Source organism: Hemitrygon akajei, chromosome 2, assembly GCF_048418815.1.
Source record: "Hemitrygon akajei chromosome 2, sHemAka1.3, whole genome shotgun sequence".
Taxonomy (NCBI): Eukaryota; Metazoa; Chordata; class Chondrichthyes; order Myliobatiformes; family Dasyatidae; genus Hemitrygon; species Hemitrygon akajei.
The window spans coordinates 14,121,763-14,148,460 of NC_133125.1; the positions used below are offsets into that span (position 1 = coordinate 14,121,763).

The 26,698-nt window shown below is 42.6% G+C and overlaps 2 protein-coding genes across 7 annotated transcripts in view; both read right to left on the minus strand.

Moving 5' to 3' along the window:
• Positions 1-3,707: 3,707 nt before the first annotated feature.
• On the minus strand, positions 3,708-19,505 carry fam151b (family with sequence similarity 151 member B). 2 transcript variants are annotated; one of them, XM_073067359.1, is made up of 6 exons: positions 19,342-19,505; positions 18,202-18,324; positions 14,290-14,440; positions 8,754-8,968; positions 6,660-6,819; positions 3,708-5,585 (listed from the first exon to the last, which is right to left on the minus strand). In XM_073067359.1, the coding sequence occupies exons 1-6, from the start codon at positions 19,355-19,357 to the stop codon at positions 5,420-5,422; spliced, it is 831 nt and encodes a 276-aa protein (XP_072923460.1). In that variant the 5' UTR covers positions 19,358-19,505; the 3' UTR covers positions 3,708-5,419. The 2 variants fall into 2 exon arrangements, with proteins under 2 accessions (XP_072923460.1, XP_072923470.1); XM_073067369.1 differs by having other exon boundaries at positions 6,660-6,795; positions 19,342-19,502.
• A 3,474-nt stretch (positions 19,506-22,979) lies between these two features.
• zfyve16 (zinc finger, FYVE domain containing 16) overlaps positions 22,980-26,698 on the minus strand; it is an 81,818-nt gene continuing 78,099 nt past the window's right edge. For all 5 annotated transcript variants that reach the window (XM_073067407.1, XM_073067399.1, XM_073067392.1 and 2 more), the window contains one exon: positions 22,980-23,537. In XM_073067407.1, coding sequence (XP_072923508.1) covers positions 23,376-23,537 — 162 coding nt within the window. In that variant the 3' untranslated portion in view covers positions 22,980-23,375. The remainder of the gene's footprint in view (positions 23,538-26,698) is intronic.

The window sequence follows — 26,698 nt, forward strand, 5'->3', positions numbered from 1 at the left end:
TGAAATGTCACATTTAACACACAGTAAATGTAAAATTCAAATTATTGGGTTCATATTTCAAACTTCTTCAATTGAGAGTGAAATTCCACTTTCAGAAATAAGGAGCAAACTTTCATAATTATGGCCAGATAGAAATTCTGTTGAGTGCCTTACATGGTTAGTAACATGTTCCATGAATAGTTCTGAGATAAAGTTGTTAGTGGAGAGTAATGCAGCTACACAGAAACATAAAAACACGGTCATCCAGAAAATTAGAACAGTTATAATTTTTTTAAAACTTCTACTTTGTATTTTAAAGCCCATTAGGAAAACTTGATGTTTCTAACTCTACTTAATATAACACTCCAGGACTTGCACAACCAGGTTCATGAACAGTTGGGGCGGCGGGGTAGCATAGTGGGTAGCACAGCTGTTTACAGTACAGGCCACCTGGTTTCAGTTCCCAATGCTGCCTGTAAGAAGTTTGTACGTTTTCCCTGTGACTGCATGGGTTTCCTCCCATGTTACAAAGACATACTGGTTGGTAGGTTAATTGGTCATTGTAAATTGTCACATGATTAGGCGAGGATTAAATTGGGAGATTGCTGGGTGGAACGGCTCAAAGGGCTGTAAGTCCGATTCTGTGCTGTATGTCAACAAAAAAAAATGAAAACTGTTTCTAAGTTTGAAAATGGAGGGCAGGTTGTCTGCAGGCAAGATTAACCAATTAATTCTCTAAGATATAATCGTTTTAGGGTTCTAAAGTGCATGTTGAATTCTGCAGTGTCAAAGGCTCTGCAATTACATAGGTGGTTTATAACAAATTGTTCCATATAATAATCAAGAATCTGTTAACAGTGGGGTAAAAGCTGCCCCTGTGCCTGGTGGGACATGCTTTAAGGCTTTTGTATCTCCTGTCCAATGGGAGAGGGGAGAAGAGAGAACGTTTGGGGTGGGAGCAGTCTTTGTGCTGACTGTCTTACTGAGGTAGAGAGAAGTGTTCATGGAGGGGAGGCTAGTTCCCGTGATGTGTTAAGCTGTGTCCACAGCTTCTGTTTTGTGGTGTTTTAGCCCACAGAGTGAAGCTGCACATGAAGCAGCAGAGCAGATGCTGGGAGACCATCGGCTGTGCGTAATGCTGGGTGCGGCTTCTTGGGCTAGCTCGTGAGTCAGTAGAACTTTGCACAGATGTTTGCTAATGGATGTTTGGTCACGAGCCTCTGCAGAAAGTTTCACTTTGCCAAGGCTGAATTTTATCAGGATTTCTCAGTACAGTACAGAGTTTTCTTACCAAATAGGTCAAAGGTCCTGTTCAGTCTCCTTTGCCCAAGACATCAAATAAAAAAAATTATACACACAGTGTTCTTCATCCTAAAACATCTGTGTACCTGTTTTTACCTTTTCAAGGAACCTTTTTCTTGTCCCAAGAGTTCCTGCATGAAAAGATTTCTTCCTATTGCCTCTCTAGATATTTTCCCAGTCATTCTGAATCTATGACATTGGGTAATGACCCATTTACCAGAGGCTAGTTTTTCCTCTAACAAAGCCCATTTCAAAACCTCCACAGGACAGCTCCTTAACCCTTTCAAAATCTGTATAAAACACCGTAAATACAGATAACTCGCATCATTGTAGGCTCACAATATGCAATCACAAAACTAATGTTCCGCAGGCTACAATTTACACGGTAGCACTTTGCAATTTATTTAAGCAATCCTCAGATGGGTGATATGACTTTAAAATTGATGGTCCCATTCATATTTATATGTAAAGAGCTTAGATGTAAATCCAAAATACTCCACCCACTTTTGCATAACTTTGCAAATGATATTCTTACAACTCACAAGGAATGTGACTTCAGCCTGATAAAAGTGTGTTTTGGCAGTGTATAAAAAGTTAAATTTTCCCAACTCTTTTTCTCTGTGGTCCTTTTGCAGATTTGAACTTTGAATAATGTTGAGTGGCCACTTTATTAGGTACACCAGCTTGTTAATGCAGATATCTAACCAGAGAATTGTGTGGTAGTAACTCAATGCATAAAAGCATGCAGACTTGTTCAGTAGGTTCAGTTGTTGATCAGACCAAACATCAGATTGGGGAAGAAATGTGATCCAAGTGCCTTTGACCATGGAGTGATTGTTGGTGCCAGACAGGGTAGTTTGAGTATCTCAGAAACTGCTTATGCTCTGGGATATTCATGTACATCTTCTCTAGAATTTACAGAGAATGGTACGAAAAAAAAAAAATCCAGTGAGCAGCAGTTCTGTGACGAAATTCCTTGTTAGTGAGAGGCCAGAGGAGAATGGTCAGACTGGTTCGAGTTGACAGAAAGGTGCCATTAGTTTAACCTCACTTTACAACAGTGGTGTGCAGAACAGCATCTCTCAATGCACATGTTGAACCTTGAAGTGGATGGGCCACAACAGCAGATGACCACACTGGTTTCCACCCTTGCACCTAATAAAATAGTCAAAGAGTGACTATTTCAGGAAGAATGCTGAATAAAGCAGAGGCCACAGCATCAGAAACTGGGAGGGGGTGGGCAAGAAGATTCATTTATTTATCACACGAACATCAAGACATACCAGAAAATGTGCCATTTGCTTTGACAACCAACACAACCTAATGATGTGCTGAAGCAGCCCGTAAGTGTTGCCACACATTCCAGTGCCAACACAACATGCCCACAGTGCTTGAAAGAACCACACAGAACACCACAAGTAATAAAAGAAGCCCCTTTCCTGACACACACACACGCGCGCACACACACACTTACTCACTCCAGCCTCCAGGTTTCAGGCTTCGCTTTCAGGACTTCCGATCAATCTTTGGGTCTGAACTTCAGTATTGACCCCAAGACCCTGGTAACTTGTATGGGTGTGCATCCAGCCCAGGTGTTCCTGTACCATTGCTGGCTTATACCTCACAGTGAGGAAAATGACTAGTGAGGAAAATGATTGCCCCACAAACATACTATCAGAAGGTTGCATTAGTCCATTTTGTAAACTAATGGACTAATCCAACCTTCTGATAGTATGCTTGTGGGGCAATCATTCTCTCAATCATGAGAGTATGACTGCCCTACTCACAAAGTGATGGAAGTTAGGTCTTTGACAGTGCTTTAAACTGGCTGGTTGGGTCAGGACCAAAGGAGAGGTAAGGCACTTCTCGTCTCTGCTAGCCTGCACGTCACCCTTGGGCAAGGTGTAGCACATGCCTAGCCCTCCGATTAGTCATGTGAAGCTATGAAAAGGGGTGGTGGATGGTTGTATAAGCAGCTGGTGCATATCACAGCCCCTGGTTATGCAACCACTGACGCCAGGCAGACAATCTCTGAAGAATATTGATAATGGCTGGGGTCACCTGTCTTTGCAAAGACACAGCCCAGAAGGCAAAGGTAAGCCACTTCTGTAGAAAAATTTGCAAGAGCACTCATGATCATGGATAAATCATGATCACCCATGCCATACAACACAGAGTTTATCGAACGAATAATCAACGAATGTTGTCTCACTGACACCCAGTTTGGGCTTTCACAATGATCATTGTCCAGATCTGATCATAGATCTGCTCCAAACCTGGACCAAACAGCTGAATTTGAGAATAAGAGGGATGGCTGTTGACATGAAAGTACCCCAGCAAACTGAAGAGCATGGGTATCAATGGGAGAAAACGCCAGTATTGTTACGTATTCAGGCAACAATAAATATAGATGAGATAGGCAAGGGTTTAACAACAAATAACACGTTTATTAAACACTGAAACAAACCCCCTCAAAAGTAAACAAACCCAAACGTAACCGGAAAACAGCTGCTGTGCGACACATTCACAGTTCTTAATAGCTTTGCAGTCCCAAACAGTCTTTAAAGCGGTATTGGGAAAAAACAGTTCTTTAGAACGATATGCCGAAAGTTCAAAAAGCTCACAGTACTTTTAAAAGGAGAGACTTTTTTAAAGTGATGTAAATTCTCTTCCACGTCGATGTCCTTCGATTCCCCCGGCGTCGAACTTTTCCACGTCGAATTTTATTAAATATAACGGTTTAAAAGTACTGACCTTTCTTCCCACACTATTCTCAATCCTTTCTGGTCAACCCAGGGATTAACAATGAGAATAGTCAACGAAATCCTTCCGAATGAGGATCAAACAAGGTCGAACTTTTCCACCTTCGAAAATCGATTCTCCTCGATCTTTACCTTCCAAACTTTTGTTCACTCTCCATCAGCAAAGAAACTGTTGGCAGTGACCTTTTAAACTTTAGGCATTATATAAAACTTCATTTTTAACTAAACTGCGTCATCACATTAAATCACGCAGTGACATGAAGTCATCTTGGCAAATTCCGCCATGAACTGCCCCACCTGACAGGGTGGGTCTTCCTTTTATACCCTGTAGAAAAAACCTGTCACATGACCTCTACTGGCGGGAAAATGACATCACTCCACCATCACAAAACCATTACCTCATGTCCAGTATAACTTCAACCCCAGTCACGTGACAAGGGTACCACTGTCACGTGTCACAGGTACGTAACAGTATCTAAAATCATCGCTCATATAAAGCAAGGCAGCTGTGATGAGTGGGATTCTCCATGTGTGAGTCTAACTATTCTCTTCAAAGACACTGTCAATTGTAGAGAGCTGTCCTAGTAGTTTCTGTTGTATTCTTATCACCACAATCCCTCGAATCTTTCTGACTCTTCATTTCAGTCACTTGTGCGTCTCCAGTTTTAATCACACCATCGCTTGTTGATGCTTCAGCTTTGGAACTTCCTCTAAAATGCTTCTTGAAATCTGCCTTATACCTGACATATTTTCTAACTTAGCATCGATCTGAATTTGAGTTACTTTTTGAATTAGCGAGTGAGTGAACAGCATTGTTGCGGGGGCAGGAGCAATTTGAAAGTATTAGGTCTCGTCGGAGTGAGTCTTTTTTGAGACAATAAACAGAAGGAAGGTGCAATGAGAATGGCCATTGTGTGAGTGAGCCAGTGTTAGAGTGGTCAGGCTTTGGTGAGAACAGGAAGAGACAAAGGGTCACACACAAAATGCTAGAGGAACTCAGCAGGCCAGGCGGTATCCATGGAAAAGAGTAAACAGTCAACATTTCAGGCCAAGACTTCATCAGTGCTCATGAAGGTTCTTAGGCTGAAACATCAACTTCTAGCATCTGTAGATTTTCTCTTGTTTGTGGAGACTGAGGGTACCGGGCTGTCGCTTATTGTTTATTCCTGATTCTGGAGCTTGGGCTTCAAATGTTGGAGCCAAATGTGAGGAAAATGGAAAAATATGGACATTGTGTAGGTAGAAGAGAGGAGTTTAGTTAGCCATATTAATTTAACATGATGGGCCTGTTCCTGTGCTGTGTTCAAGGTCTTACTCCATGTTACTATGTTAAAAATACTGCAAAAATGCAAAGTCTATTTTGTGTTAACTTGCTGTTATACATGGTCTGTAATCTTCTTCTTTACTGCATGCCTTAATTCACTCATTTGAGGTTCAAAAAGATCGTAGTAGATCCTTGATTTGTCGAAGTCCTCTCTGATGGATGACATATCCTGGAGGGAGTAAGAATCTTCTCTCGCTGTCCATACGGTCAGACTGTATCTGCATCAGAAAACACTCGGGATAAAGTGATGATGTAGGGTCAAACCGTCAACGAAACACATCCAGACAATGAACGCTCATTATAACATAGATCAGTACAGGCTCCCTGGCCCAAGATGTTGTGCTGATTCTTTAATCTCCTCTCAGATCAACCTAACCCTTCCCTCCCACATAGCCTTCCATCAATAAAATACAGAAGCTGGAGCATAGTCCCTTCGAACTTGGTCTGCCATCCAATCACAGAGGGTGGTGGCTGGACACAAGAAAATCTGCAGATGCTGGAAATCCAAAGCATCACACACAAAATGTTGGAGGAACTCAGCAGGTCAGGCAGTATCTATGGAAGTGAATGTTTCAGGGCAGACCCTTCATCAGGACCTGTTGTCCTGGTGGTGGCTGAAGGCTGTTTCTCAGAATGGAGACCAGTGACTAGTGATGTGCCACAGTGGTCAGTGTTGTGATCCTTGTAATTCGTTATTTATATACAGGATTTCGAGGTGAATGCACCAGGCTTGATTACTACCTTTGTAGTTAATATGAAACAGTGACAGAAGTTATCGTAGATTCCAGGGGGATCTTGATCAGTTTGGGAAGTGGGCCGAGGGGTGGCAAATGGATTTCAATACAGTTAAGTGTGAGGTGATGCATTTTGGAAACTCAAACCTGTGTAAATCTTATACTGTGAATGGTGGGGCACTTGGGAGGGCAATGGAACAGCAGAACCTAGGTATACAAGGGCATAGTTCGAGGAGAGGGGAAGGATTTAAAAGGAACCTGAGAAGAAAAGTTTTTCAGGCAAGCAGAGGGTGGTGAGTATCTGGAACGAGCTGCCAGAGGAAGTGGTTGAGACAGGTTTACTAGTATCATTTTAAAAGCACTTGGACAGGCACATGGAGGGAAGGGGCTTCGAGGGATACAGGCCAAGGACAGAAAATTGGGACTAGCCATGTGGGCTAGCATGGTCAGTTCAGACTGAGTGGGCTGAAGGGCCTGTATCTGTGCTGTATTGCTCTATTACTCTAAGAATAGGTTTCATTCAAAGTGAGCCAACTGCTGGCAGAAGAATCCTTTTACCTTTCGGACTGCTGTAATAACCAGTGTAGCTGAGGCCAGGAGGGTGCGACCAGTGCGGCTCTGACAGGGAATGTAACTGGCTGGCACAGCGCCCGACAAACCTCTTCCATCTCCTTCACCATCTCCCAGGTGTAGCCTAAAGAGATACAGCCATGTTTACCTGTGTTTTCAACAAGACAATTTGGGAGATGTTAAAAAATTCAAGTTTAATCATCATGGGACAAAAGAGATTGGGCATAAGTTTCCCCAGACAAAGATCGAAGTTACGCTGTTCGACACCTCCTAATGCCACAATGGACGGTCCCAAGGCTGGCTGTGAAAGGAGGACGGTTGGACAACCCCATCCTGTTAAAAACGCAGAACTACAGAAACGCCAACAGAAGCTCCAAAGACGTCTCTCTTGGGAGGAGGAGGATCTTCGCCGAGAAGACATATGAAAGCAGAAGCCACAGGGCCGATCAGCCTTCGGCCCAGGTCAGAGGTCTCTGGTGAGCAGCCTATGCCCCAGTAGGGGTGATGAGCTTAAGAAAAGGGATATGACACCCTCCAGGCAGTAGCTGGTGACTGGACGAGAACAATCAGAGCAGAACATACACCACCCACTTCCTTTAAAAATATGAATGTATACATTTATTGCAGTAAAACATTCAAGGACGTGTGCAAATATTTTGATTAATCACAGAAAATGGAAGTTTTTATTATAGAAAAATGTGTGGATGCATTTGCATATTTCGCTGTGAATACAGTTTGATTAATAAAGTGAGACTTGGTAAAGGTAACATGTTTGAGATGCCCAATATATAAAACAACATTGAAGCCATGCATTGTCATCGTGGTAAATAAACATAAGCCCCATGTTAACCTCACAATCATCTCTACAACAGTCAATAAACATTCCCTTTTTACTTTGGCTAATTCGTACATTACTGATCACATTTCTGAGCTCTACAATACCCGGTCTGACGGTCAGAGGCCCGTCATGGAGCTGGAGGTTCAAAGGTTCATTTATTATCAAAGTACACAACTCTGAAATTCTTCTTTTTCAAATAGCTATGAAACCAAAAAAAAAAGAAAGGCAGCACGACATCAACCCCCAAATCCCTCTTCCCCCCACAAAAATGATCAGGCACATTGACCCCCAAAACCCACCCCCCATTGCACACAAAAGAAAAACTGAGAAAGATCGGGCGAAAAACACAGAATACAAAAAACACTATTAGACTGAAAAAAAGTCCACAGTCCAAAATACCAAGAACCTGCGCAACAGGTTCTCCCTCTCTGTATCAGAACAATCTTACCAGTGTTAAAAGGCAACCTCCCCTCTCTGTGCAGAGCGATCTCACCAGAGATAAAAAGGCAGGCAGTCGGCATTTCAGTCTCCCATATCATTTAATCAGCGAACAATGAAAGCTTTAATTGGTGAAATGGAGTCAAACATTGACTCACAGCCCTCTCACCATGAGGTTCCCACACGCTGCCTCTGCCACCCGGAATCCTCTCTGAAATTGCAGATTGCTGAAACACCCAAACAATCTCCAAGCTGCAAATCACAGGCTCCAATGGCTCCAGAATCATTCAAGACAAAGACCAATTAACCAACCAAACAGAACATCTTTGGAATGTGGGAGGAAATGCATGGACTCACTGCAAGGCCATACGAACTTCTTACAGACAGCGTCGGAATTGAACTCTGAACTACGACGCTTTGAGCTGTAATGGTGTCACACTAAACACTACACCAGTTGTATGCTGGCTACGTGTTGTTCTGCTGAACGTTGTGGGCATGCTATGTTGATGCAGGAAGGAGGTATAGTGGCCTGAAGATCCACACTCAGGATTTTAAGAACAGCTCTTTCCCTCCACCATCAGATTTCCAAACGGCCCATGAACATGACCTCATTATTCCTCTTTTGTACTGTTTTATCATAACTTACAGTAAATTATGCAGTACATACCTGCACTACGCTGCTGCCACAAAACAACAAATTTTGCGACTAACATCAGTGACAATAAACCTGATTCCGATTCTGACAGAGGCTTGATCTGTGGATTTATCTGCGTGAAATTATTGGTATAACCCTTCACAAAGTTTACCTTGATTTTGAACAACTGGCAAGGTGGTTGTCCATCCCAGGGACAGGGTTACATCTGTCAAGTGTGAAGTCACTATGTGCAGAAACTCACTCGCGATTCTTTCTGAACCATTCCCACCTGGTCCAGGGAGCACATCCGCATTGATCCAGACTGGACGGGTGAGACAGTGTTTCATTGACAGTAACATTTTCATAGCTGGTTCCACCGCTGATAAACTTCAAATATAATAAAGTATTGATTTTAATAAACTTCAAAAATAACAACATATTGCATATTAATACAAAGTGGTTTCATTTTACACAAACGTAGACATAACATAAATTAGTCTAATAAAATTGTAGCTAATGTTGGCTGAGATAACTACTGTTCGCTATTTACCTGCCTTTGATACTCTTTGGCTTGTCAAGAAGCAATGCCTTAGCAACTTATAGACTCTTCCCACACCCACCTTTCACTTGCTATTCACTATTTCCACCCAAAGCAATTCCACAACACCATCCACTGCATCCATTTCACTACTGATTCTGGTGTCTTCCCCCTTTCCCATTTTCTACCTCTCACTGCTACGGTTGGAAGTTCCCACCTGCTTCAAAAAGGCAACAATTATACACCTACGTAAGAAAAGCAGTGTAAGCTGCTTTAATGGCTATTGCCCAGTAACATTCACATCTATGGTGATGAAGTGCTTTGAGGGTTGGTCATAACTAGAATGAACTCCTGCCTCAGCAAGGACCTGGACCCACTGCAATTTACCTATCACCACAATAGGTCTATGGCAGACGCAATCCCAATGGCTCTTCACATGGCCTTAGACTACCTGAACAATGTAAACACCTATGTCAGGATTCTGTTCGTTGACTATTATTCCCACAGTCCTGATTGAGAAGTTACAGAACCTGGGCCTCTGTACCTCCCTCAGCAATTGGATCCTCGACTTCCTAACCAGAAGACCACAATCTGTGCGGATTAATGATAATATCTCCTCCTCGCTGACGATCAACATTGGTGCACCTCAGGGGTGTGTGTTTAGTCCATTACTCTACTCCCTCCATGCCCATGACTCTGTGGCTAGGTATAGCTCAAATGCCATCTATAAATTTGCTGATGGGATACAATCTACTGATGATTGGTAGAATCTCAGATGGAGACGAGAGGGCATACAGGGGCGAGATATACCAGCTAGCTGAGCGGTGTCACAGCAAAACCTTGCACTCAATATTAGTAAGATGAAAGAGCTGATTGTGGACTTCAGGAAGGGCAAGATGTGGGAACACGAACCAATCCTCACAGAGGGATCAGAAGTGGAGAGAGTGAGCAATTTGGGTGTCAAGATCTCTGAGGATCTAACCTGGTCGCAACATATCGATGTAGCTATAAAGAAGGTAAGACAGCGGCTAAATTTCACTAGGAGTTTCAAGAAGTTTGGTTTGTCCAACTAAAACACTCAAAAACTATTATAGATGTATGGATGCTGCTTGTAGATGTGCCTGTGATGGACTGGGCTGTATCCACCCACTTTCCATAGACTTCTCCATTCCTGGGCATTGGTATTTCCATACCAGGCCAAGATACTGCACACAATACTTTCCACTGTGCATCTATAGTGCTTGTCAAAGTCTGTGGTGTCTACGCAAAGAAACTATGTCTGTGTTGTAGCTGTTAGGTCATACACCTCTGTTACTATCTGTGTTATGAGTGTGCATTCACTTAGAGAGCTTTAAGCTTTGAATTTCTACAGTTTTTACTTAGTCCAGTTTATTTTCTGCTGCATAACCTTGCTTATCGAAGCTGTCCTTTTTCTGTCAGACTGTGATCTTCAGTTCTCTCTCACTATCCTATATCACTACTCCCTCACTTCCTTTGATAGCTGTTCACCCTGTACACATCAGACTTCCAATATAACTCGGAGTCCTGCCATGTGCAGAAGTTCGCTGATGACACGGCCATAGTGGGGTGTGTCAGGAATGGACAGGAGGAGGAGTATAGGAAACTGATACAGGACTTTGTGATATGGTGCAACTCAAACTACCTGCGTCTCAATATCACCAAGACCAAGGAGATGGTGGTGGACTTTAGGAGATCTAGGCCTCATATGGAGCCAGTGATCATTAATGGAGAATGTGTGGAGCAGGTTAAGACCTACAAGTATCTGGGAGTACAGTTAGACGAGAAGCTAGACTGGACTGCCAACACAGATGCCTTGTGCAGGAAGGCACAGAGTCGACTGTACTTCCTAAGAAGGTTGGCGTCATTCAATGTCTGTAGTGAGATGCTGAAGATGTTCTATAGGTCAGTTGTGGAGAGCGCCCTCTTCTTTGTGGTGGCGTGTTGGGGAGGAAGCATTAAGAAGAGGGACGCCTCACGTCTTAATAAGCTGGTAAGGAAGGCGGGCTCTGTCGTGGGCAAAGTACTGGAGAGTTTAACATCGGTAGCGGAGCGAAGGGCGCTGAGTAGGCTACGGTCAATTATGGAAAACCCTGAACATCTTCTACATAGCACCATCCAGAGACAGAGAAGCAGTTTCAGTGACAGGTTACTATCGATGCAATGCTCCTCAGACAGGATGAAGAGGTCAATACTCCCCAATGCCATTAGGCTTTACAATTCTACCGCCAGGACTTAAGAACTTTTTAAAAGCTATTATTAATGCTTTTTGAGATAGTGATTTAGATGCATATCATATTTTTTACTGAGTTACGTATTGTATGTAATTAGCTTTGCTACAACAAGTGTATGGGACATTGGAAAAAAGTTGAATTTCCCCATGGGGATGAATAAAGTATCTATCTATCTATCTATCTTTTGACTTATTAAATGTCCCATCACTGGATCCTCTCTATGGCTCATTAAAGCACTATTTAAAATTGCACCTCATTGCTAACCACCAATTGAACTGATCAGCATTCATTCAATAGTTATCAAAACCAAGCTCCCAACAAACAGAGTGAAAAGAGCACACCAGGCCCTTTGGCCCATCTTGTCTACGCTGAACTACTAACCTGCCGAGTCCCATTGACCTGCACCCAGACTATAGCTCTCCATCCACTTGGCATCCATGTACCCATCCAACTTTCTCCTAAATGGTGAAATCGAACCCACATCTACCACTTCCGCTGGCAGCTCGATCCACACTCTCACCAGCCTCTGGGTGAAGGGATTCCCCCTTGTGTTCTCCTGAAATATTTTGCCTTTAACCTACTTATTTATGTATTTGGTGATGCAGCACGTATTAGGCCCTTCTGGCCCTACCAGCCATGCTACCCCCGCAACCCGATAAACCCTAACATAATCACAGGACAAGAAACAGTTACCAGTTAACCTATCCAGTACATCTTTGGATTATAGGAGGAAACCAGAGGACCCAGTGAGAACACACAGATTCCACGGCGAGGATAAACTGAGCCTCACCAACGCTCTGTACAACTTCAACATAAATCCCATCTCCTGTACTCAATTCTTTGATTTATGAAACCCTAAGCACCAGAAGGTTTGGTATGGGCCCCCAGAAAGTTGTGCTGAACATGGCCCTACCTTAGAAATTAATATGCTTACCTATAGCCCTCTATTTTTCTAAGCTCCATGTACCTATCCAAAAGTCTCTTAAAAGACCCTATTGTATCCGCCTCCACCACCGTTGCCAGCAGCCCATTCCACGCACTCACCACTTTCTGAGTAAAAAACTTAACCCTGACATCACTTAAGAATCCTAAGAACGTTTTATAGGGGCACAATTGAGAGCATCCTGACTGGCTGTATCACTGCCTGGTATGGGAACTGTACCTCCCTCAATCGCAGGACTCTGCAGAGAGTGGTGCGGACAGCCCAGTGCATCTGTAGTTGTGAACTTCCCATGATTCAGGACATTTACAAGGACAGGTGTGTAAAAAGGGCCCATAGGATCACTGGGGACCCAAGCTATCTCAACCACAATCTATTCCAGCTGTTACCATCCGGGAAATGGTACGGCAGCATAAAAGCCAGGACCAACAGGCTCCGGGACAGCTTCTTCCACCAGGTAATCAGACTGATGAACTCACACTGACTTGAGTGCACTCTATATTACATTGACTGTTCTATTTATTATAAATTACTATGATTGCACGTTGCACATTTAGACGGAGACGTAACATAAAGATTTTTACTCCTCATGTACATGAAGAGTGTAAGTAATAAAGTTAATTCAATTCAAAAATATCTACCCGTCACACCACTTTCAAAGAATTATGAATTTGCCCATTCCCAGTTCCCTCTGTTCAACCACACTCTCTTGTATCCTCCCGCTCACCGTGTGTCCTACCCTGGTTTGTCCTTGGAAAGTGCAACACCTCACACTGGTCTCCATTAAATCCTATCTAACATTTTCCAGTCCATTTTTATAGTCAGTCTACATTAAAGTTCAAGTTGAAGTTGAAGTTTAATTGTCAGTCACCATACACGAGAAAGAACATTCCTCAGGGTCAAGATGCAAAGCGCAGTACATAGTCACACACAGCACATATAACACATACAGTTATGATGGCAGAAAAACAACAGCCCAGGTCTCTGAGTCTCATTGTGTGTAGACTGATGGTGCAGCAGTCATGTGCTAGTGCAGCCGCAGTCAAATGCAATCCAACTTGTCTTCCACTGAGTGACCACTAGAGGGCAGCACTAACAGGAGGGCCAGCCCCAACCTAGCATGGAGTCCATGTCACTCCCACACCAGCCCTGGCATCTCCTTCCCTGGGCGGCTGCAACAGGCAACCCCCCACGGCATGAGGGCCTGGTCTGCAGAACAACCGAAGCCACACAGCTCCCACGCCATCGGTCTCGTCAGTAAATCGGTTAACCAGACTTGCAGTATTCTACATTTACAACATCTAACAGGGTCATGTAATCACAAGAAAATGCCCCAAGACAATTATTTCCATCAATTGTTGGACCGAGGACCGTCTCTGCGCATTGCCACTCATGCCTTTAATAAGAACATAAGAAATAGGACCAGGAGTACGCCATCTAGCCCGTTGAGCCTGCTCCGCCATTCAATAAGATCGTGGTTAATCTGGCCATGGACTCATCTCCACCTACCTGCCTTTTCCCCATAGCCCTTAATTCCCCTACTGTGCAAAAATCTATCCAACCTTGTCTTAAATATATTTACTAAGGTAGCCTCCACTGCTTCAACGGGCAGAGAATTCCACAGGTTCACCACTCTCTGGGAAAAGCAGTTCCTCCTCATGTGTCCTAAATCTACCCCACCCCCCGAATCTTGAGGCTATGCCCCCTAGTTTTCCCTCCTTGAGTGGCTGAAGTCGGCAGTAACTCAGTAGCAACAAGCCCAGCTCCAGCACTACCAAGCAACTCACTAGTAGGACAAACCTACAGCAGTTGTTCTCAATATCCAGCAGTGCCTTGTGGTCGCACAAAAGATGCAAAGGACGAACAACTACACCTTTGTTTGGGCCCAGAGAGGCTGCAGCAACTGAGTGCCTTAACGGCAGTCCCGCTGCAAGCTTAGTCGAGATTTAAATAATATGGACCTTTTTGGTGGTTGTACCTCTTAAAATCCAGCTTGATGCCTTTATCTGACTGTAGCACCTCATTCAACCAGTTTTGCAATGTGTTGTCGCTGTCGGTTTCAGGAGGATGGGCCATAATTGGCCCTTGGCTTCCAAAAACAACATCTGCTTCGATCATGTGTGCATCACCTATGTTAATGTAAAAATAAGGATCTGTTAGTGATGGTCATCTAATGTTTCTGTTCTTCATTGCAAAGCACAAATTTCATTTCACTTCCAAGAACATTAGATCACTGGCCTGTTAAATCATCTTTGAATGTAATGAGGACCTACCCAAACGTTACAGGTAAGCCAGCTTCCACCTATCAGTAAACTAATGTGCAATGTAGTGTCTTTCAGACCAGAAGTAGAAAGTTGCCCTAAAAATGCTTTAAGCACCAGTGATCAGAAACTTAATTACTGCGCATTACACCACTGGCGTTTAGGGCAGCAATGAAGGTCCTCCATCTCCGGCGGTGTTCAGGGCTTCCTTCATCACATCAGTAGCTTCCTCTCGGTTTTCACTACTGTCAGTCATGCATGTCTCAGGTGGAGACTCAGGAATACCGTCACACTCCGATGTAGAAGGATTCTTCATTGCTGTACCCGCGACGATTTGTTTGACCCGTCAGGGTTGTTAGCCCTGAACTGAACCCCTGAACCTGGAGGACTGGTGGACACTCTTAGTCTGGCCTCTACCCTTTGACCTGTTTGGCATGGGTGACCCTACCAAGAGCCAAAGCGTAACACCCTGACTCCGACCAACATAGCTCTCTGGGTCATTGAGGCCCACAAGCCTCCAAACCCGATGATCATGTTGTGGTCCTCTTGGAGGAGTGATCAGAAAATCAAGGTTCAATTCCCACCACTGTCTGTAAGGAGCTTATACGTTTCCCCCGTGACAGTGTGGGTTTCCTCCCATATTCCAAAAGGCAGCCTAGTCAGGGTTAGTGGGTTATGGGCATGCTGTGTTGGTACCGGAAGCACAGTACTGGCTGTTGATGAAAATGACACAGTTCAGTGTATGCTTCATTGTACACACAACTAACAAAAGTTAATCTTTAATCATTGAATGTTACTCCATTTTACCCCTTTCTCTCTGGGGAAGTAATGGGACACTGAAGGAATACATTTCCCAGCCAAGAGGCTAAGAATTCTGTGGAAATTCAGTCTGCTTCTGGAACTTAATGAAATTCTGACAGTGGAGAGTCATTACCAACTCAGTGGTCTGGGACTTCCGTTTGCGATTCAGTTGTAATACTTGTAAGGTAAACTGTCAGCCTCAGGACTGAAATTCCAGTTGATATCTATGCCTATGAAAAACTTCCAGTCCGAAACAGCAGAATGTGTGACCTCCCACTAATGCATAAACTATGCCTTAAGTTCCATCAGCCAGCTGGTATCTTGCCTCCTTTTACGTCTACCATAATTTAACACATCTAAATCGAAATAAGACAGCACCAACGAACCCCTAAGAGCCAAAGAAACGCTAGCCAATAGAATTCAGAAGTCAACTGTAGGGGTAGCCGATCACCATCAAGACAAGCGAATGGGGTTCTATATAAATGCAAGCGCTCCCAGAGAGAAACACCAACAACTGCACACAGAGGATGTCACCTCAACTGGTGATGAAATATCTGAAAGCTAATTATCAAACTTGGTGAACACCGCAACATCAAATATCTAAATCCCTCTGTAACAGAGAGTTCGGGTGGCGGGGTGGAGATACATTTCTACCAAAGGGGTGCAAGGCTCTCCTTCCCTTGCTAGCCTGAAGGCTATCCTTGGGCAAGGTGTAGTACCTGCTGAACTCCTCGATCAGAGTCACATGAAGTCATGGGAGCAGGTTGTGATGATCGTATGATCAGCTGGTGTAGAACACGTCCTGTTTATGTGACCACTAACACCAGGCGGTCAATCTCTGAACAGTATTCATAATAGCTGAGGTCACCCATCTTGTAAAGACACTGCCCAGAAGGCAATGGCAAACCATTTCTGTAGAAAAAATTGCCAAGAACAATCATGGAAAAACCATGATTGCCCATGACACACAACAAATGAACGAGTAGAGAATTATAAAGATGTAAACATCACCGTGTAATGATATTTTCCTCTTTCTAGTACTAAATGGTCAACTACTTATTCTGATATTCCACCCTATCCGTTCCAGTCCTCTAGCGAGGAAAATCAGCCTGCCGGCATGAGAGTCAGTCTCTCTCATTTCAATGGTATCATCTTGTATCCTTCTAAACCCAGTCAATATAATTCAGGCTTACTGTCATGTAAATAAAATTGTTCCTCTGGGGCCAAGGTGCAAAACACACTACATATAGTCAAACACAGCACATACAGTTCCCAAGTAATATTAGCACGTCCCTGAGTTGCATGGCCTGAAGATTGACAGGTTGACAGAGTGTGAGGTGCATGATTAAGTAAGACAGTATAATGTTACTGGCACCATTATAATAAAAAAAAGCAGCTGTGTAAATATGTGAAACAGCAACAATAAAAGATGCAAAGTGACCAGTGCAGGATGAGAGTGTGTCTGTGAGTTGGGGAGTGGGGAGGGACTGGCAGGGCATTCAGACAAGTGTACGTATTTACATATTGGTCAGTTTGACTCAATCTCTCTTCAGTCGACAATTCTCTATTCTAGAAATTAATCCATTGAATTTGCATCATACTCCCTTCTTTGGTGAAGAATAGAAATGAAGTCTACCAATGTTTAGTGAAGATGTTTTGTAATTTTGGCCTCCAATCCACTTACAATAAAGGCTGACATACCGTCTCCTTTAAGTAAAATCAGAGTCCCCTGTTTATCTCTCCGCAGATGCTGCCTGACTTGCTGAGTGCTTCTGGCACTTTGTTTTTTTACTTCAGATTTCCAGCACATGCAATGTTTTATCTCTCAGTCCATTTCAAAGTTCAAAATAAATTTATTATCAAAGTATGTATACCATATACAACCCAGAGATTCATTTTCTTGCGGGCAGCCACAGCAAAAAATAAAGAAATACAACAGAATCGATAAAAAAAACCACACATAATAAAGACCAATAAATACCCGATGTGCAAAAGAGGAAATATCACTCAAATAATAAAAAACTGAACATATAATACTGAGAACATAGCTGCAGAGTCTACAGGCCACAGAGTCAGTTCAGTGTTGAGGCAAGTGAAGCGATCCACCCCAGTCCAGGAGCCCGATCGCTGTTTAGCAACAACTGTTCCTGAAGATAGGCCAGGAACATGGCCCGTAGATTGATGATGCATAGATGGTGTCCTGGAACCACAATTCTGCAAGAACAAGCAGCCCCATGTAGGGGACCTTGTCAAAGGCCTTCTGAAAATCCAAGTATACAACTTCAACCAATACTCCTTTGTCTATCCTGTTAGCTATTTCCTCAAAGAATTCCAACAGATTTGTTAGAAAAGATTTCTCCTCTAAGGCTACTATGCTGATTTTGGCCTATTTTATCATTGCCTCCAAGTACTCTGAAACCTCATCCTTCATAATGGATTCCAACATCTTCCCAACCACAGAGGTCAGGCTAACTGGCCGATAATTCCTTTCTTCTGCCTCCTTTCCTTCTTGAGGAGTTGAGTGACATTTGCAGTTTTCTAGATACCATTCCAGTATCTAGTGATTTTAGAAAGACCATTATTCATACCTCCACAATCCCTTCAGCCACCCCTTTCAGCACCTAGACCAACTGATCTAAGTGACTTATCTAGCTTCAAACCTTTCAGCTCCCCATGCACCTTGTCCTTAGTAATAACAACTACACACACTTCTGCCCGCTGACACTCTTGAATTTCTGGCATAGTTTGTTCTACCTAGATATTTACTTTCTACACCTTTTCCTTTACACACAGATGATTGCATCCCTGCTGTCATTATAATATCTTACTGTTCAGTGCTTCTTTCATTCGAGCTTTTCTGTTCGCAGCGTGATACCAAATGATTTCCAGGGCATCCTTTGAGTGTATTCTTCTTTTCTTAAAGAAGTACTCCACTGCATCTTCTCCTCCACCTAACCAATAGAACAGTTTTAGGGTTGTTACCATTGGGGAAAATACATTTCAAGTCAAATCAAGTCACTTTTATTGTCATTTCGACCATAACTGCTGGTACAGTACATAGTAAAAATGAGACAACATTTTTTCAGGACCATGGTGTTACATGACACAGTACAAAAACTAGACTGAACTATGTAAAAAAAAAAACACAGAATAAAACTACACTAGACTACAGACCTACCCAGGACTGCATAAAGTGCACAAAACAGTGCAGGCATTACAATAAATAATAAACAAGACAATAGGGCAGTAAGGAGTCAGTCCAGGCTCTGGGTATTGAGGAGTCTGATAGCTTGGGGGAAGAAAGTGCTACATAGTCTGGTCGTGAGAGCCTGAATGCTTCGGTGCCTTTTCCCAGACGGCAGGAGGGAGAAGAGTTTATATGAGGGGTGCCTGGGGTCCTTCATAATGCTGTTTGCACTGATCTTTCAAACACAGAATGGGTTCCATACCCACGTTAAAGGGAACCGCTGAGATATTCACAAGGGTCATTAGTGGAAAGGATTACAGATGTTTTTGAGGTAATCTCTAATCGAGTTCAAACAGAAATGCATTAACCCATTTAAAAACATTCGCTGGGCTTCTGTTCAGCGGGGGATCCATTCACCTTGGCTCTGGGCAGGAATTGGTGAGTCCCACAACACACTGACCAGGGGAAGGTGGGTCTAGGATGCAGTGACCACCGCCAGGGGGAAAGGGTCTAGGACACATAGACCATCACCGGTGGAGGGGCAGCGTAGGTTGTGTGGGGTTTGGACGAGAGTCCTGGCCACTGACTATTCCCTCCGGAGAGCTCTGTCTGCGGCCTGCTGACTAAAGACTCGCTCCGCGCTGCCGATTACTGACTCGCACCACTCCCTCTCTCTGCTTTCGAGTTCACACCGTCCCTCGTCCCCCTGCGCTGCGGCCTCCTACCCTCCCCCCTTCCTTCCAAGGGACTTCGAGCCCCGTCCCCCCGAGATCAACACAACCTGCATCGGTTTCCATGTTCTCTCTGTTCCCGGCGCCTTCTGCTGCCTCTACCGGTGACCCGGTTTATCCGGAGCCGTCCCTGCGCGGCAGACAGCGGAGACACCAGCATCTGTGGGGCTCTTCAGCCGAGACCCTTCATCTGCACTGGGAAGGTGGTGTTGGCGGGCTGAGGGAAGAGGGACTGGCGGGTGACAAGTGAGTCCTGGCGAGGGAACGGCTAGCGAGCGGTGAAGGATGATGCCAGAAACTGGAAGTGATGGTGGGGAAGGCAACGGCCTGGAGAAGATAGAATCTGGTATTAGAGCCATTGAGCCATGGAATAAAGGGAAGGGAGAAAGAGGAGTGGTGAGGGGGGCACAGGTAAACATTTGGGGGGGGGAGGGTTTAGGGAAATGGTTACCCAAAGATAGAGACATTGATGTTGATGCCGTCAGGGTGGAGGTCACCAAGCAGGAATACGAATTGTTATTGCTTTAACCGGCATCTGGCATCAAAATAGCAGTGGTATAAGTCGCGAATAGACACATCAATGTACTAACAAGATGAAGGGTTTCAGCCCAAAACATTGACAGTCCATCTTCCTGCACAGATGCTGCCAAACCAGCTGTGTACCAATACACACCATATCATGCTCTATGGCAACCCACTTATCTCCTAGCCTCTTTCCTTAGCTGTAATGCTAGCTTCTGTATTTTTAACTACTAGGAATTTTTTAAAGAGTTGATATTTGAGGAAATTTCGTATGTCACCAAAGACTACACAAAATTTCTACAGATTCAAGATTGTTTAATACCACTTTCAGTGCACAAGAGTAAAGGAGAACAAAATTATGTTACTCTGGATCCAAAGCAGCTTATAAATAAACACAAAAGCTTAAGAACACAATAATTAAAACACACACAAATATAAATACATCAAATAGATAATATATAGTGCTTATAGAACGTTTTCACCACCTTGGAAGTTTTCATGTTTTATTATTTTACAACATTGAATCAGTAGATTTAATTTGGCTCTTTTTGACACTGATCACCTGAAAAGAATTCTTCATGTCAAAGTGAAAACAGATCTCTACAAAGTGATCTAAATTAATTCTAAATATAAAACAAAATAATTGCATGATTACTCACCCCCTTCAAGTCAGTATTTAGTAGATGCACCTTTGGCAGCAATTACAGCCTTGAGTCTCTATGGATAGCTCTTTACCAGCTTTGCACATTTGGACACTGCTATTTTTCCTCGTACTTTACAAGACTGCTCAAGCTCTGTCAGATTGCATGGGGATTGCGAGTGAATACCCTTTTCAAGCCCAGCCACAAATTCTCAATTGGATTGAGGTCTGCACTCTGACTTGGTCATCCAGGCTTCTTTTTAAGCAACTCCTATGTAGCTTTGGCTTTATGCTTGAGGTCATTGTCTTGCTGGAAAACAAATCATTTCCCAAGTCACAGTTCTCTTGCAGACTGCATCAGGTTTTCTTCCAGGATTTCCCTGTATTTTGCTGCATTCATTTGACCCTCTACCTTCACAAGCCTTCCAGGGCCTGATGCAGTGTAGGATCCCTACAGCATGATGTTTTTGATGATGTGCAGTGTTTGGCTTATGCTAAACATAGCATTTAAGCTGGCCAGAAGGCTCAATTTTGGTTTCATCATACCATAGAACCTTCTTCCAGCTGACTTCAGAGTCTCCCACATGCCTTCTGGCAAACTCCAGCCAGGATTTCATATGAGTTTTTTTCAACAGTGGCTTTCTCTTTGCCACTCTTATAACTCCTCCAGAGTTGCTGTAGGTTTGTTTTCACTTTGACATGAGTCTTTTTCTCTTGATCAGTGTCAAAAAGCCCAAATAAATCCACTGTGATTCAATGTTGTAAAACAATAAAATATGATGACTTCTAAAGGGGGGGGGGGTGAATACTTTTTATAGGCACCATAGGTATCATTGGTGGTGAGTAGGCCAGTGATGTGTTGAGCAGTTCTGACCACCCTATATAGATGTACCATGGACAACATTCTGACTAGTTGCATCACAGCATCCCCCTCGCCTCCAAAAGACACAGTACTGATCTTTCTCAGTCCCAGTTTACAAATGTTCTCTTCTATTGCTTTTGTTCTTATCCACTTTAATACCACAATAACAATGACTGAATAACATTGTTTAATTTTTCAGTGATTTATTTTCATCATAAATATACAATGATACATATAAATAAAAATATGTAGGAAATTAATAGTTTCCCATTTACAAGCTTGAGGTCAATGTATTTTAAACCCTTTACATTTAAGGAGACTCCAGCTTGACTGTTTTAGAAAAATGCTGCCCAATGCATATACGTACATATCAGCAGCACAATTGACTTTGACTTTGAAGAGGTCCGAAGGCGAAGTGCCGACGCATCTATTACCATGTTTCAGTAAAAAGCCAAACATTACACCTGGCAAAATAGGAATTAGTAATTCTACATACATGTTATTTTATACAAAGCTTATATGAAATTAGGTAAATTATACATAATTTAACACTTTTCATAGATGCAAATTGGAATAGATCCACAGGTCCTATAGTAGAAAAATTGCACATTTCTATCTGTAGTGAAGCATTAATAATAGGCTTAAGGACTCTGCATCCTCATGCCTAAGTATTGTTTTAGTTTAAATATTACCTGTTTATCAATCTCAAAACTTTAATTTGATTTAACTTGTATATAACACTTAATTGAAATTATAATTTTTACATTTAATAAAAAATGGTAAGAAAGATAATTTCAAATGATTGAAGCATTTCTGAAATTTTAAACCCCAGTCATAGAGATGCTGTTATTATGCTGATATATTGGTATAAATCTTGTGTAAACAAGTCTATGAAAACATTTATATTTGTTGCTTTTGTAAGAAAAATAGTCCCTATAGAGAAAGGTTATTCAAAAGCATAAATAAATCTTTTAACAGGGTCAGATCTTCACAAATATCAGAATTATGAAATATGCCAGAGAACATAATTTGCCTCAGCATTCCTATTTTGACTTCTTGAATGGTTCATACCTCAAGAAAGAAGCCTGACGAATCAAGAAGGACATTATTGGTAAATCTCTTTTCGTTAACTGAAAACTACTGCAGAGTGAACCTCATTATTTTACCAAATGAAGGAGGAATGAAGGAAGAAATTACTTAAATCATTAACATTTGCCCTTTTCCGATGAAAACATTATCAAAAGTAGAACTGATTTTTCATATATAGAACATTCAGTGTTTGGAGGGCTGTTAAACACTCTGACATCCCATCCACCAGGACTTGGATTAAAAATTTGCATATGCTTGTGCTCCTCACTTTTTAATAATTACCTTAGATAACTTTAGCAGCCCTAATAAAATAGAATCAAAATTCTGATTGTGGTTACATGTTTTCTTTACACAAACTTCAGTTTTATAAAATAAGCTTTGTGCAAGAGTTTGTTTCTTTTGTATTTCAACAATTTTTGGCGATGTGACATTTAGGAATGCTTAAAGTATCATTACAAATCTCAGCACATAAACCAAAAATTGCATAAACCATTGCATTCAAAATTTATAATGTTGTTTCTTTCTGTTACTACACAACATATATTAAAAATATTACCTTTAATTGAAAATGCACCAGTTAACTGTTGAATTTATTCTAAGTCTTTTGCCAACCTCAGCAACAACTTCGCTTTGTTAAGATATTAGACATTAATTACTGAAGGCTTTAACATACAATTTCAACAACACCAGACATCCTCATGGTCTCCATTTGTACATGAAATTGTGGTACTACAAATATCCAAACTGGGGGCTCCTGTAACTCAGGAGATCTCATGACTGAAATTCTCAAAAGACATTGATTGCACCATTACACTCAGACTGGTTTTGTGGATGGGCCATAGCCATTTTGCTGAAGGGACTGATCCTTGTATCCCTGAGAAAATTCAGAGCAGACAGGCAGTTTGCAAGTTTTGTGCATTTTTCAATACTACTTCAGGCTATCGGGATCCAGGAAGGTTATGCTTTCCTCTTCAGATAAGTTGTTCCAGAATGAAGAAGAATAACTCCATCTCCAAAGGGCCACTGCTAGTGTAGGAGTTTCCATTGTGAATAACTGGAATTAAAGCACTATCCAGATCATTCATATAGTGTTGTGGAAGAAGCAGGCCCCTCGACCCTACTTGGTATTCAACCTGCGAAACAGACAAAAATACACCAGCATCATATACTCAAAAATCTCAAGGTATTTTTATGCTGAATTCAACTGGCTTTGTGGAAGATTTGCTTGAGGAGGTCCAACTGGTGGAACCTGTGCTATGCAGAATTGAATGCTATAGTTCATTTGTGGTTCAGCCAGTGTGTTTCAAAGATTTCATCTTAACCTTTTTGCTGCTGTATTCCATGGCACTTTTGAACAGCATTTTCAACCAGTTTTGCAGCCTGCCCTATTACTTTTACATCCGTACTTCTCCGTTCTTCTGTGCTGGAATTCTGCCCTCACCTCCTCATTCTTCCTATCAAAATGTAACAATATTTCTGATTTCAACTTCTTCTGCTACCCATATTACCAGTGAAACCTCAAGTAAACCGTCCACAAACAGCCAAAGCAATAAATTCATCAACAGTGCATGGAAATATCCAAACTTTTCCATTCTTCCTTTCTGGACGAATAGATGCAAAGGATGCAGAAGAGAGGTACAATACCGTATTTGTCAACATGGAGCAGAGGGCGAGTTAGTAAATCTGGGTAGGAGCAAAGGATGTTGGTGAAGCACCGCAGGAGAGGTTGGGGCAGGTGGCAGAGCAAGAGTGCCAGGGTGGGGGGGGGGGGGGGGAAGAGAATGGCATAGGTGCAGACACACTCAACCCTGAGTTACCAAACAATTGGTTTCTTGATCACTACAGACAGTCTCTCTGGTGCTTCCCGAACCCTCACTTCTCCCGTCCCTTTTCCCAAACATGATTCCCTGCCCCCTTCCCTCTCTCAGTCCACAACAGACCCATATCAGAATCGGGTTTATCGTCACTCACCTATTATGAAATTTGTTGTTTTTTTTTGGTGCATCAGTACTGTGCAAAACTCTTAGGCACCTTAGCTATATGTGTCTAAGACTTTTGCACAGTACTGTAGATAAAAAACAAAAAACAGCACAGCACAGAAGTGTGCCAACCTTTTAACTAAAAGGTACTGAAATTATTGCACGTAAAGGGGAGTTTGACAGGGACATGAAATGGAAAAGGTTTTTGACATAATGAGCCAAATGTCAGCAAATGAGATCAGCTTGGATGGCTGGTACCTTGGTCGACATGGACCACTTGGGCCAAGGAGCCAGTTTCCATTCTCTATGACTGTATGATGAGGTACTTTAGCAATGGATAGCTTGAGAAGCTCAGGTTGTTTCCCTGGAACAGGGAATCAGAGGTATTTGGAATTTGGAGGACAGGCAAGGAAGGTGTGGAGAACCTCTACCTTTTGGAGGAAATATCAAAAAACAGGAGGTACAGAATAAACATGAGATTCTGCAGATGCTGGAAATCTTGAGCAACAAACCTGATACTATTACAGCATGGGGCATCAGAGTTTAGAGTTTAATTCCAGCACGGTGTGTAAGAAGTTTATACAGAGATCGCATGTGTTTTCTCTGGTTTCCTCCCACAGTCCAAAGATGTACATTAATTGGACATTGTAAATTGTCCCGTGACTAGGGTAGTATTGGTTGCTGGGTGGTGTGGCTCATTGGGCTGGAAGGGCCTCTTTTGCGCTGTAACACTAAATAAATAAGTGCTGGAGGAACTCAGCAAGTTAGGCAAAACCTACGGAGGAGAATAAACAGTCAATGTTTTGGGTCAAGACCTTTCATCAGAACTGGGAAGAGTTAGCAGCCAAAATAAGAAAGTGAGGGGAAGGGAAGGAGAACAAGCTGGCAGGTGGAAGGTGAGACCAGGAGAAGGAGAAGGTGGGAGGGTGGGTGAGGAGGTATGAAGTAAGAAGCTGAGATGAGACGGGTGGAAGAGAAAGGCTGAAGAAGGAACCTAATAGGAGAGTACAGTGGACCATAGAAAAAAGGGAAGCTGTTAGGGAACCAGAACAGGGAATGGAAAATGAGAAAAGGGGGAGGGGGAAGAAATTATTGGAAGGTAGAGTAATCGATGTTCATGGCATCAGGCTGGAGGCTATCCGTATGGAATACGAGGTGTTGCTCCTCCAACCTAAGTGTGGCCTATTAGAGTTATAGAACACAGAAACAAGCCCATGTGCAGTACTTGCTGAACTATTACTCTGCCTAGTCTCATCAACCTTCACCCAGACCATAGCTCTCCAAACCCCTTCCCATCCACATATCTATTCAAATTTCTCTTTAATATAGAAACAGAACCTGTACCCATCAAGTCCTCTGGCAGTTTGTTCCACACTTTCACTGTCCTCTAAGGGAAGAAGTTCCCAATGCTCCCCTTAAACATTTCACTTTTATCATGACAGCAGAGGAGGAAATTGACATAGAATGAAGGTGTTAACAAAACTATCCAAGGTGGGTAAGGGATAGGACTGCAGTTACCATTGTTCAAGAGGGACATGGATAAATATCTGAAAACAAAGAATTTCATAGTCTGTTGAGGGCTTGATCTGTGGCATTCAAGACTAATGATCCAGAGCTATACAAAAAGTCCAGGTACGACCTACACAAGATATTTTAAAGGTGAAAAAACAATTCCATAAGATATAGGAGCAGAATTAGGCAATTTGGCTCATTGAGTCTGCTCTGCCATTTCATATGACGGATCCAATTTTCCTCTCAGACCCAATCTCCAGCCTTCTCCCCGTATCCCACATGCCCTGACCGATCAAAAATTTATCAACCTTAGATATACATAAAGACTTGGCCACCACAGCTGCCTATGGCAAATAATTCCACAGATTCACCACTCTCCGGCTAAAGAAATTCCTCCTCATCTCCGTTCTAAAAGGATGCCCCTCTATTCTGAGGTTATGTCCTCTGGTCTTAGACTCTCCCACCATAGGAAACATCCTTTTTACATCTACTCTATTAAGGCCTTTCACCATTCACTAGGTTTTAATTAAGTCACCCCTCATTCTTCTGAATTCCAGTACAGTACAGTACAGAATTCCTTATCTGCAAATTCTGCATACGCGAATTCAACCAACCGCGAATTGCGATAACCCGGAAGTGCTCTTCCAGCACTTGTTGTTTGAGCATGTACAGACTTTTTTTTCTTGTCATTATTCCCTAAACAGTGCAGTATAACAACTATTTTACATAGCATTTACATTGTATTAGGTATTATAAGTAACCTAGAGATGATTTAAAGTTTACGGGAGGATGTGCATAGGTTA

Excerpts from the sequence above, each read along its gene's own strand:
- fam151b (XM_073067359.1), bottom strand. Across the intron at positions 8,969-14,289 it reads ATCAAGCTGGATTTTAAGAG|TTTATCAGCGGTGGAACCAG; the intron begins GTACAACCACCA and ends TTATATTTGAAG. Across the intron at positions 5,586-6,659 it reads TTATTACAGCAGTCCGAAAG|ATACAGTCTGACCGTATGGA; the intron begins GTAAAAGGATTC and ends TTTCTGATGCAG.